At 43.7% G+C, this 12,218-nt stretch overlaps 1 protein-coding gene across 6 annotated transcripts in view; it reads right to left on the bottom strand.

The window, feature by feature from the left end:
• Positions 1 to 12,218, bottom strand: part of IQSEC1 (IQ motif and Sec7 domain ArfGEF 1) — a 141,137-nt gene that overhangs the window by 28,758 nt on the left and 100,161 nt on the right. For all 6 annotated transcript variants that reach the window (XM_077184511.1, XM_054640004.2, XM_077184512.1 and 3 more), the window contains exon 3: positions 10,925 to 12,189. In XM_077184511.1, coding sequence (XP_077040626.1) covers positions 10,925 to 12,183 — 1,259 coding nt within the window. In that variant the 5' untranslated portion in view covers positions 12,184 to 12,189. The remainder of the gene's footprint in view (positions 1 to 10,924; positions 12,190 to 12,218) is intronic.

The raw sequence follows: 12,218 nt of genomic DNA, 5'->3' as shown, positions 1-12,218 counted from the left end.
AGTGAGCTGCATTTGTCCAGTAAATTCAGAGAGATACAAACCCAGGAGAGCTCCTCTCCAGTGACTGTCAAAGTAGAAAACAGCACTCAAAACCCACAGCTTAATCCAAAGATCACCTTTCCCTGACATATAGAAAATGCTGGGTCATTACTTACTGTACCAAAAACCAATTTGAATTCCTAACACCTGCATAAGCCTGAACATTTAAAATCATCACAAAGATAAAATAATTTCTTTTTCATCAGCCCCTCTCTAGTTGTATATTTTTACATAAGTCAGGGTCTGCTTTTTCACCTAAGAAGCTTTGCCCTGGTTTGGTAATATGAAGTTTCTTGATTCAAATACCCTTCAATCCAGGCTAGGTGAGTGTCCAAACCAGAGTTAAAAATCCATTTACAAAACACTGGAAGCCAAGAGCTGTTTTCCCATCAATACTCCCCTCATGCTGGAGTGAAATATCAGGGAGTTTTGCAGTCTGGGATTATTTGAAAGCAGTCTAGGATTATTTCAAATAGTCCAGTTTGTTACAAAAGCTGTAACCTGGCAGCAATTATATGCAAATAACACTTGAACCCCCAGGCTGTAGGAATGAAGGCTGCTCCTTCCCTGTTTGATCAATCACTGGTAAGGCAGGCAGGCTCAGGGTTTATTGTTGTTTAAGCTCCTTCCCACCTCCCACCAGGAGGGACATTATCTTATTCACCAGGAAAAGTACTTACCAGAAAATGATGACTCTTCCAGAGTGCTCTGAAGTGCTGCATTTCCAAGGAAAATTTACTTCAAAAGTGAAGTTAACAATAGGTTCAGAGAAAAATGTTACTCAAGGGGGCCTTCCCTTTCTGCTTTTAACATAAGCAGCATTTTGTCTCTTTTCAAAACCAGAGAAACTGAAGAACTAATAGGATAATGGAAATTTAAATCACCTCCAACACCAGAAATCTCAAATACCACCAAGTCTGAAGGAGTTGCTCCCTAAATGCACAGGGGGATGTGAAGGTTGTGGTGCTGACCTCCAGCAAAGCACCAGAAGCTCATTTGCTCCTTCCCAAGGTGGTTTTTCACAGCAGGGATCTGCCAGGCTGTGGGGAGGCCAGGGTTGAACAACACCAGCAGCCAGGGATTCTCTGCTGGCAAACCCAGCTGTTCTGAACTGAACACACCTTCCTTTTCACCAAAGCCTGGCTTTTCCAAGTGTCTGACTGGATGCAGAAGGGATGGGACACAAGGGTCAGGACTGAACAGGACAGGACCCCTGGATAAGGTATCCTCCTTTCTGTCTGCTCAGAGTTGGGCACAGACTGTTTTGTACTTACAACTAAGAGTCTTTTGTGATTAGGAAAATTCCCACTGATGGCTTGTTAATTACACAGACCAATAACAGACAAGATAAGGAATCTATAAATAGCAATGGAGGAAGCAGCAGAAGCAGAGCAGTTATTTTCAGATTTGAATACATTAACTAATATCAAAATAAACCCTCTAACATGAGCACCTTGCATAGCTGATGATGTAGTTATTTAGAGAACTTTTGATATTTACAAGGTTGCTTCCAAAATGAGTTTAAAAAGGTCTTCTGTCTCAAAAAAAAACCCCAACAAAACAACCTAAAATGAAACAATCAACCAAAAAAAAAAAAAAATCACAAGGATCTACTGAAAGAAGAAGAAAAAATCAACACCAGAAGATGTGCAAAATTTTTTCATAATATTCTCAGAGGTTGATTAAAGGACTAAGGATCTTGCCAGAAACTGATTAATAACAAGACTTTTAGGCTAGTTTAAAGTGACTTCTAAGGGACATAAAATGATGGAAGGATTAATGCAAACTTCAAAATAACAGATCAAGCCAGTATATTTTAATAAGCTCATTTCTTAGAGAGTACTGGCCAGATCCTGAAGGGCTCAAGACCTGCCAGGGTTTGAGAAGGGAGGCAGAGACAGCTCCTCCTAGGAAGAAGGGAAGGGGAAAACCTGACTGACTTCCTATACAAATCCAAACTGTTCTCCTTAAATTTTCAAGAAATATTGCTTTTACAAAAACACTGCAATGATTCTGACAAATGAATTTGGTGGAGGAAAAGCTCCATCAAATTGGATTCTGGATGGGAAGAGGGATCAGCACAGGATGCTCTGGTATCCCCTGGGTTTACTGGTGCAGCCAGGACAAACCCAGTAAGCCCCAGTGCTGAGCTGGTGAGCACTTCAGTGGCAGTGCCAGCAGGCTCTTCTCACATTCCTGGTGCTGGTTTGGGGCTTCCTGACAAACTGAACGAGCCCAAAAAGGTGTTTTGGGTTTGGGTTTCTTTTTTGTTTCTTTTTTTTTGTTGTTGTTGTTATGTTTTGATTTTTGGTGCTTTTTTTTTTTTTTTTTGCAGCATGGTTTGGTTTGGCTTGGTTTTTATTATTATTTTTTTTAATCCAGTCAAGCACTCCCCACAGCTGCACCACCATTGTAGTATCCAAGCCACAGTGTGGATAAAGTGCCTGTGTCCACAGCAGCCAAGAGGAGAGAAGGAGTAGCAAGCACTGCCTGAAACAGAAACCTGCCACAAAACCACAGCACAAAGGTGGATAAAGCCTTGCCTGTTCCTGAATGTGAATATAAGCTGAATATGTAAAGCTTACAAACACCCCAAACCACATGAAATCTTTGTATTTCCTTTTACAGCTCAGGCAGTAAGAGAGCTGTAAAATGAGAGCATTCATTAACAAACGAGCATGGGCCATTTCCAATACCCAGCAATGCCAGAAGCATCATGTGAATTAAAGCAGGGATTTATGAACAGTGTAAATAACCACAAGCACACTGCTCTAAGGCAAGGGGGCAAAGCCAGCCTGACTGAGAGAGAGAAGCTTGCTGACACTTCTGTAACTCCAGGATTTCTGAAGGCACACCTATGCTTGTTGGTTCCTTGTCTCTGCTACAGGGAAACTGAGACAATTGGAAAAGGAGCAAACCAGAAGTAGAAACATTTCTTAGAGGCTGTTAGAAACCCACTGCAAACAGGAACACTTCACAAACATACAGCTGCCAAAGAAATCTTTTCATGTCAGAGGTGGAGTGTTTAATGCAGCTATGATGCCAGCCCTCTGTAAAAAAAGAAATAATAATAATAATCTCACTTGCCTTTGATACCAGCGATCTCATTTTGAAAATATTTACACTTGTCACAAAAATAAGCATTACTTCAACACTAAAAAACAGGGATGGCTTTTTAAATGCAAGAACCTAAGACTTTTCTTAGAATCATTGAAGAAGTTAAATATTTTTAAATCACCAGGCTGGCAATAACAAGTTAGTTGAACATTCTCCTTAGTGTGGCACACAGCTCAGTTTTGTTTCTATGGTTGTACTTTTTGCTTTGCTTTTGCTGAAGAGCCCACTGCTGCTGCAGTGAAGCCAAGAGAATCCCTAGGTCTATTTTAAACCTTCTGGCTAAGAAGGAAAAAACCACTATCCTTAAAATACTGCCCAAACTAGTGCCAAAACAACTTGTCAGAGTTCACTCCACAGTGAGGCAAAAGGGGATTGAGAGGAGCAAAAGGAGAGAAACTGAGTGGGAACCCTGAGCTGTGCTTTTCTCAATTGCACAACTATTCAACGAAGAGAAAGAAAAACTGCTGTAAATTGCATCTTCTGGTAATTACAAGAAAAAATCCCTGGGTCAGGAGAATAAGCCAGGAAAGAGCACATTTCTCTCCTCTGCATCTCATGGGAACAGGAAGATAGTTATTCCCATGATTTGGGCAGAAGCACTACAGTTTGCCCCCAGTGGGGATGGTTTCTCCCACATTAGGATATTAATTCTCTGAAGTTCATTGAAGACCTCCCACCACAGATGGAAAGGTCAGGGCACACTTGCAATCACACCAAATTACCTGGAGTAACCTCTGTTCACGAAAAGTTAATTTCCACTCATGCCACTAAGGAAAGAATTCACCAGGAAGTGATCTCAGTGCCTGGTTCTGTTTGGTGAGGGAGCAAAATAAAGAGAGGAAACTCTGTAGATGTATATTTTCATAAAATTGAGCAGCTGACCTACATGGTTCTACCATGACTTTCTGCCTGGCCAACCAGTTTCTTTATGGCATCATTTCCTAACAAGGTGCCAGGAAATTATACATTGAACATTATTACTGCTACTGGATGTTTAGGTTGGTCTCAAAAGTTATTGCCTGTATCAGAGCTGATTATAAAAGGGTAAAAAGTGTATCAAAGGGCAAAAAGTGTATCAAAGGCACCTAAATGCCCCTGAGCAGAAAGTCTGCCTCATTCTAATCAAGGAGGGGAAATGGAGTTTAAGTGTTTCAGAATGTGTAAGAAGCATCACTCCTGAGGAACAGAGCAGGCAGCACAGTGGAGAGGCACAGAGGCACACCCCAAGCACTCCAGTGCAGTAGCTGGACATGTCCTTGCTAGTGAAAGCAGCCCTGAGTCATCCTCCAGAGCATTTCCTACCTCCTCTTTATTCCCTCCCTTGGCAGTGGGCAGCCTGCTTCTTTGTCCCCCCACTCCTTCCTTCCTCACAAGAAAGAAAGCAGTAAGAAGGAAATTTTTTAGTTAAATTAACCAACCAAAACACTCTGTGAGGTTGTTCTCACCTCCTCTGACCCTGCTGCATTTCTCACAGAGCAGGGGCAGGAGTTTGTAGCTGCCAGCAGAGCAAAGCACATTCCACTTTGGGACAAGACATATGGAGAACTGGCTGCCTCTCTCAGAACTGTGTGCCAGGGCTGAGTGTTGCCCTCATGTTTATGCAAGTGTTGTCAGGAACAACACTTTAGGATGACTGTGTCCTTTAAATTAAGGAACAGTCCCTGTCCTTATGTCTTCTCATGTCCCTGCCCTAAATCCTCTTTCCACACCCTCACCACACTTACACCAAACAGAAGCACTTCAGCTTCAAGTTCTGCAACTCTGCTGAGTAAAAACGGGAAACTCTGACAATCACATTCCCTTTGAAAGGGACACCTTTTGTGCAAGTACAGTTTAAACATCTCCTGATTTGCCAATCATGACCTACAAATCCCCAATTCAGCTGGTAGGTATGAACTGTTACACAAGAAAGCATTGATGGGACCTTCCCTTTTCCTCAACTCTTTTTCCTACACAGCCTTCCCATGTCCCTATTCCAACTGTCCCCTGCATTCCTGCAAAGGCAGCTGGTCACATCTGTCACCTTCAAAATTTGACCACTGGAGATGTTTGGACAGAAGGAATTCCAATTCAGGCACCTGGAGCCCCATCAGCCGCTGTCTGGAGCTGCTCAGGCAGCCAAATTCCACCATTCATGGGCTCATTTTCCAACAGGAGGCACGCAGGCATTGTCAGGGCTCAGCTCCCATTCCTGGCACGTAGCAGGGAGGCAGGAGTGTGCCTGGAATGTTTAAGGGCAGCAGGAGCTGGAGGCAGGGATGAGGTAATGGCTCTTGCAGGGATCCAGGGCCACTCACACTCAGCTATTGCTGCTTCCAGCAAAGCCACATTTGCTTCCAACATTTGGGGAAGTTTATATTGCCTTTTAATGGCAATAAAAGGAATCCCCATGCCCATATTTGAACCCAGAGCTTCAATTTACTATTGGTTCTACATTTCAGCTGCTTTGGATGGGATATAATTTATGCTAATCCAAGCACTTGTTTTGGAAAAAAAAGGAGGAAAAATGGCTCCTCCGGGAGAAAAGATAAAACATGCACAGAACAAAGCAAAACACACAAAGCTTTTTTTTCTTTGGGTGTTCTCACTTAGGGCTAAATGTTTTTAGAAATAATGAGAGTCATGCTAAGAACATTCTTCTCCTCTTACTAACTCCTCGGCATGTTAGAGGACAAGTTACATGGAGTGCTTTGATTTTAATTTTTGTTGGAACCGACTGCGCCTGAATAATCTGCAGTCCAGATGTTGCAACAACAGTAAAGTCCCTCTTAGCACACACACGAGGACAGCAAATGGCTCTGTTGTGAAATCCTGGCCAAGCCCCTTCTCTCCCCCTTCCTCTTTCTATCAAATCATTCAAAAAAATCATTGAAGATATTAGGGATCAGCTAGCAAAAGAAAAGAATTGGTTCAAAGGTAAGGAGAACGAACTCAGTTTGATTTACACATTCTCCCTCCTACTCAATCTGTTTTACAAAGTTTAACATCATTAGAAATGTTTCCAATAAGCTTCCAAATTCAAATTGAAAGGAGGACGGTCCAAAAGCACATATTTAGAGACCAGATACTGGAATGGATGGGACTGACTCTAAGCAATACAGAAGTATGTTCAGCATCTTCACTGAAATTCATTATGAGTATGATGGGTGTAAATTAAGAACACCAGATTACTGCACTTATTACAGGAGTTAAATTAATGACTACTTGCAAAACTATTTTTTACAAACCAAGTAAGCAACATTTGGAAACTTTTAAGGATTTCAAATAGAAACCAAACTTGCAGCACTTTCTGAGTGTGACAGTATGCAGGAATCCAAATTACCTTCAGTCTCTACCTGGAGATGGAAAATGATGGAAACCTTATACCTCTGTTGAACAGTTAAAGCTGCTTTCATGGAAAATGAAAAATGTGCCTTCTCACAATATTATTATTGTGTGCCTCAGATTTCCAACAAGAATTTATCTAGAAACTGTAATTTGTAATATTGTCTTTGGTATAATCCCACCAGCACTCAGCAAATTCCTCTCATATCTGCTTAGTAAAATAGAAAAAAAAACCCCTTCTTAAATTAATATTCTGGGGAATCCAGAAATGTTGGAAAAAGTCTGCTCCTGGAATTAGTATCCAATTCATATCAACAGTGGGTTTTAAATTGGAATAAAATCATCCCCATTGTGCAATAAAGGAAGCCAGTAGGGCTTTCAGGGCTAATGATGATACATCATTGCATATTGCAAACAGATACTGGAGCCTTTTTATCTCTGTCAATAAATCCTTCAGGAGAACTTTGGAATAGCAGGAACCTTGATAATGGCTTTTATAAAAGAAGCTACAGCAAACCCTTCAGCACAGAGCATTGTAATGCACTGAGGACACGTGAGGAACAGTTCTCCATCTGTCACTGCCCTTTCCAGAGAGGAAAAGAGGACAAAAGAAGGGAGGTGGAGGGGGAAAGGAATCTGGGAAAATTTATTGCTGGTCCAGGCTCTGTTCTAGCACTGTAAAGTGGTGGTTCATGTATCCCCAAGAAGTACATGTAGGATTAGGATGAAAAGCCTAAACTATGCCCTGGCATTAAGCTCAGAGCAGTGAAACAGCCCCTGAGCTGCACTTTGCAGCCTCTCCTCACCAGCAATGTCAGCAATCAGCACCAGCAAGACTGGCTCCCATGGCAAGGAACACAATGCCACAGGAACCCTGCCAGATGGGAGGACCATTTCCAGTGCCTGCCAACAGCTGATATCCCAGAGGAGACACTAAACATGACTCCAGGCTCTGCTAGATTAAAAACTGAGTCTGAGCAATGCCAACCCTTATCTCCCATCTTCTAGAACACCAGGCACAGCTGCAACAAGTTCTCAAACCACTCAGATGTTGTCCCCATTTTGCTGACACTGCTTTGTTAGCACAGGAGGTGTTTGTGCCCCGTGCCCAGGAGTGCTGAGCAGGCACTGCCCTGTCCCTGTCCCTGTCCCTGCCATGGCCCTGCTGGCTGTGTCACCGCGGCCAGGGGACACAGTAACCCAGGCAGTGTTAGCAACAAACACACCTGGCAGCCACCAACTCTTGGCAGGGCCCCAGAGCTGCTGTCACCCCCCTGGTGGCACCAGGCTCTGTGGCAATCCCTGTGCACAGAATGCCAGCCCTGCACTGCTGACCCATGGGCAGGACACATCTCACACTGCTGAGGTTAAACACTTCTAATTAATCTCTCAGAACCATCAGTGCATCAGTAGCAGGATGGAACCTGAAAATCCTACCAGAATGGGGTGCAATAACTGGTAAACCTGGTATTTCCAGCCTGCAGTCAAAACAAACAGGAGAATGAAATCACAGCTCTTTTTTCTTTTTTTTGCTCCTTGTTTTTGTTTTGAAAGCAGCAGTCAAAAGGCCTCTTGAAACCTTGTTTATAAGCAAACCAGTCTCAAAGGATGGATTTGCATTGGCAGGAATTTCAGCCTGCAAAATAAACCTTTCTAGGTAGTGTTTTCCTTCTGCCTGTGAGGGAGGAATGGTTTCTAGTGCATTTCTCCCAGTCCACATCTCTTTCCAGCTCCACTGAAGAAAATGCCCAATTCAACACAGCTGGCCTGCCCAAGGCTCCCTGGGAGCTGCTGCACTCTGGGCATGCACCTGCAGCCCTTGCTTTGGGGAGGAATGAATGGGAACACACACTGCCAGCCCACTGCCAGGGGGAATCACTGCTGCCATTCAGAGGCACGGCAGTGCACAGAAGCTGTTACTCACTTGCAATTTCTTTGGCAGAAATCATTCCATTTTGGGGGATACTTTACCTTCTAGCTTAGGGGCTACTACAAAATGCCTTTGAAAAGTGCAAGTGCACTTCTTTAATCAACACTCAGGTTCCAAATTGAAGGCCAAGTTACTTTGAAAAAAATTCCATGATCAAGTGATGATCACAGTGTCACAGAATGGTTTGGGGTGGGAGGGATCCTAAAGATGATTTCTTCCAAACCCCCTGCCATGGGTAGGGACACCTTCCCATAGAACTCCCAGAAAAGTGATTTTCAATTACCTATAATTTTTTCCCAATGTCCTGTGTTGTCCATTGTCCTGGGAGCTTTGTGCTCCTATGTTTTGCATCTATCAGTGTTTAAGTGAACTGGACACCAGCTGTGCTCAACTTTTACCCCACCCATAACTGCCTATCCTAACAAAGAGTCTCTGATAAGAAAACTGTCCTTTGGCTTCTGAAAATTGTTATTAAAATAGGAAAGCCAGAAAAGCTAAAAACTAAAATTTCAATTAAGATGATAGTGACTTCCCATGCTTTTAAAATCCTAATCCTTTTTACCACTTCTGCTGAACAAAGTCAGAAGTATTTGCTACAATTTATGCACTTCTTTAAGGTTCTTAATTCTTTGCATTTCAGCCAAGCTTCATGTACCACAAAGAAAGGACATTTGTTAATTAAGGCTTGGGATCTTAATTTGCAAGAAAGATTTCAAAGACACGATGAAATTAACGTGAACTCCTTGTAAAACACATGCCTAAAATTTCCTCTGGTAGATGCAGACATTTGGGAAAAAAAAAGTTGCCTTTTTGTACTAGCTAAGTTCAAAGCCACTTCTTTCAGTGCTTCCTCCTGGGTGGAGCACACATCCTCCCAGGAGCTGCTGCCAACGCTGTCACTGCTCCCTCGTTTTCTGGTCATAAATCTGTTGTGAAGATAATGTGGTGAAAAGACAATGAAGTGACTCTGCTGCATTGACCTGGCCACTGCACTGACCACTCACCTCAAGATGCAATTTGCAATCCCACCTGATGCACTCTCTAGGGATCCTGAGCTTTCACAAGAATAAAGCTTTGAAGGTTCTCCAGCTCTCTTCTCAAAAGAATTTACAGACTTATGTACCATCACACTCTATGACAGTTCAATACCTGACACTGCACATTAAGGAAAATGTCACAATCCTAAGACTTGAAGGGCCACAATCAACACCCAAGACGTGTGGGATATGTGGGAAATGTGGGGACTGTCCAAGGAATCAATAGAATCACATTGACTTAGCAGAGAGAAATGACAATCTTCACTTTGCTTTCAATGCTGGAGATAAAATGCAGTGGAGAAAAGGAAATCACACAGAGCAGAAGATGCACTCAGAGGTGCTGCCTGGAGTTCTGCAGAGTCCTGTCCTGCAGCACTCACTGCTGAGGAGCTGCTCATCACCTCAGAACAATACAGAAAACAGGTTTATCTTTGTGCAAATCTGTGCAGCAAGGTCACTTTGATCTGTTTCAAACAACTGCCTCTATTCTTGTCTGCTCCTGATGTTTATTTTTCACTTTCAGCCTCCTACTGATGTGTCACTAGCAGCACCTGACAGCTCCAATGCTCTCATTCACCCCTGCATGCTGGGTTTTTTTTTCTAAAAAAGAGCTAATTGATGTATTTTCCTACCCATTCAACTTCACAAGCAGTGATCCTGTGACTTGCATAATTCCAATTGGCTGGAAGCTCCCATAAAGGCATTTTCACACAGATTAAAAACTAAACCTGAAAGTGTTTACAGCCAAACTTGGGGCTGTAATGCTCAGCTCATGTGATGGCACCAAAAAGCTTTAACTGACTATAATGTTAGAACAAATACACAAGGAACCAGCAACCTATCAATCCAAACACATCAAAGCACTGCTATCTGAAAAGGAGGCCTGAAATCACTCAAGCCACAGGGAAAACATAGGGAAACTATTAGTCATAGGCAGAAATACGAATTTTGTGATAGTTCTGTGATAAATGATAAATATTCATTTAGTATACAAAATATTCAGTGCATTGGCTTTAAGCATCACAGTTTTAATGAAATCTACTGAACAAATTCCAGGTCCTGCCAGTGTTAAACAGGAAACTCATCATATGCTGCATGCTGTTTCTAATTCCTATCCAATGAGTTTTACACCACCTACATGATTAGGGCAGGAAGAAATCTGAATTTTTTATAACATAACACCAAAAAATGGATCAGGATCAAGCCACCATATTTTTCCCCAAGAAGGGAGTTGGATTAATCTTCAATAATTTACCACCATTCCTACACTCATAATTACATTTTTTCTTTTTCTCCTGAAGCTGTTAAACTATGAAGACATCAACTTAAACTTGAACATGAATAGTCACCACAAGCCCCTTGTTTATTCACTGAAAGGTCAGTTCCAGACACCAGTCTTACCTTACCTGTTACAAGAAGAATACTCCTGGTTCATTCTCAGTGACACTGAGAGGAAGGCAGGAACTGCTGTACTTACTTGTTAAAAAGATTCAGCCCAATCCTATAATGGCGTTTCCTGATAACATCGTTACTGAAGGCAGGGGAATCCCAGCTGTTGCGAGTCTCTTTGTGGTAGGTTTGTTTGCTCAAGGTTTGCTCCCTTAGGCTGTCCCTAGAAGAGGATTCTGAGCTGCAATTTATTGTATCATTGGAATTGGAAGTGCTGTTGATGCTGTCGTTGTCTCCGTCAGAGTAATCAGATTCTGATTTGCTTTGCCTGTTTGCTGTGCCATTGATGGCCAAGTGACTGTCTATGGGCCTAGCCCTGTGCCTGGCCTCCTGCTCCTCCCGGGTGATGATCTTGGCAGGAATGCTGTGAGGGATATGTTTAGGGCTGCCTTGCTGGCTGGGGATGCCTCGGTCGTACGCATTCTGTCTCTTTAATGAGCCCCTCTCCGAGCGATCGCTCAAGTCCACGGAACTGTCACTGGGCGGCTCGATGGTGAGCAGGGGCAGGTGATCCATCCTCATCCTCTGCTCCTGGCATTCCAGTGATGGGGTACTCCTGCAGCTCGTATCAGTGTCTAACTTATCGTCTTTGTGGGTCATGGACCAGTACTCTTGGGAAGAGTTCACGGAGCGGAGCCTCAAGTCCGATTCCGTGCTGGACGGCCTGTCCACGGACTGGGAGAGCGGCAGGGGCGGGGACAGCTCCTCCTCGTCGATGTACAACGTGACATCGCTGTAGGACGCCGTCATCTCGTCCAGCTTCCTGTGATCCACGTTGTGCATCGCCGCTTTGCTCGGGGCGCAGCTCTCCCTCTCCATCTCCCGGCTCCTGACCTGCTCCGCGCTCTGGATTTCATCCGAATGCAGACTGCGGCAGTTCAGCGCGTCGTCGATGGATTCCGCCAGGGATTTCACCTGCCTGGAAAAAGCATCCTCCAGTTCTGTTATGGCATCAGTGAAATCAGTGGACGCCGCCGGGGACTTCATGGTAGCTGTGTCCCCGAGCTCATTGCACTCCGACGGTACCAGGGAGCCCAGCTTTGACCCATCATTTGTAACAGAAACTTGCTTCCCCTCGAAGTAGGAGCTGTGGACTTTCTCAGGTCCTTCAAAGGAAAACTGCATTCTCATATTGGACAGGACGATGCGCCTTGACATGCGGTTCTCGGACATAGAACTGCGCAGGCGCTCGAAGTTCTTGTTCATCTGATACTGGCGGAAGGCGGTCTGGATGGTGCGGGCAGCATGTCTGGTGATCAGACGGCCCCCATACTTCCGTTCTAGCATCTCCACCTGCCAGGGAACACACGCAGCCCTCGTCA

Source organism: Agelaius phoeniceus, chromosome 11, assembly GCF_051311805.1.
Source record: "Agelaius phoeniceus isolate bAgePho1 chromosome 11, bAgePho1.hap1, whole genome shotgun sequence".
In the NCBI taxonomy this organism is placed as follows: Eukaryota; Metazoa; Chordata; class Aves; order Passeriformes; family Icteridae; genus Agelaius; species Agelaius phoeniceus.
Note: the sequence above shows the minus strand (reverse complement) of the source record. Positions and strands in the feature narration are given on the sequence as shown.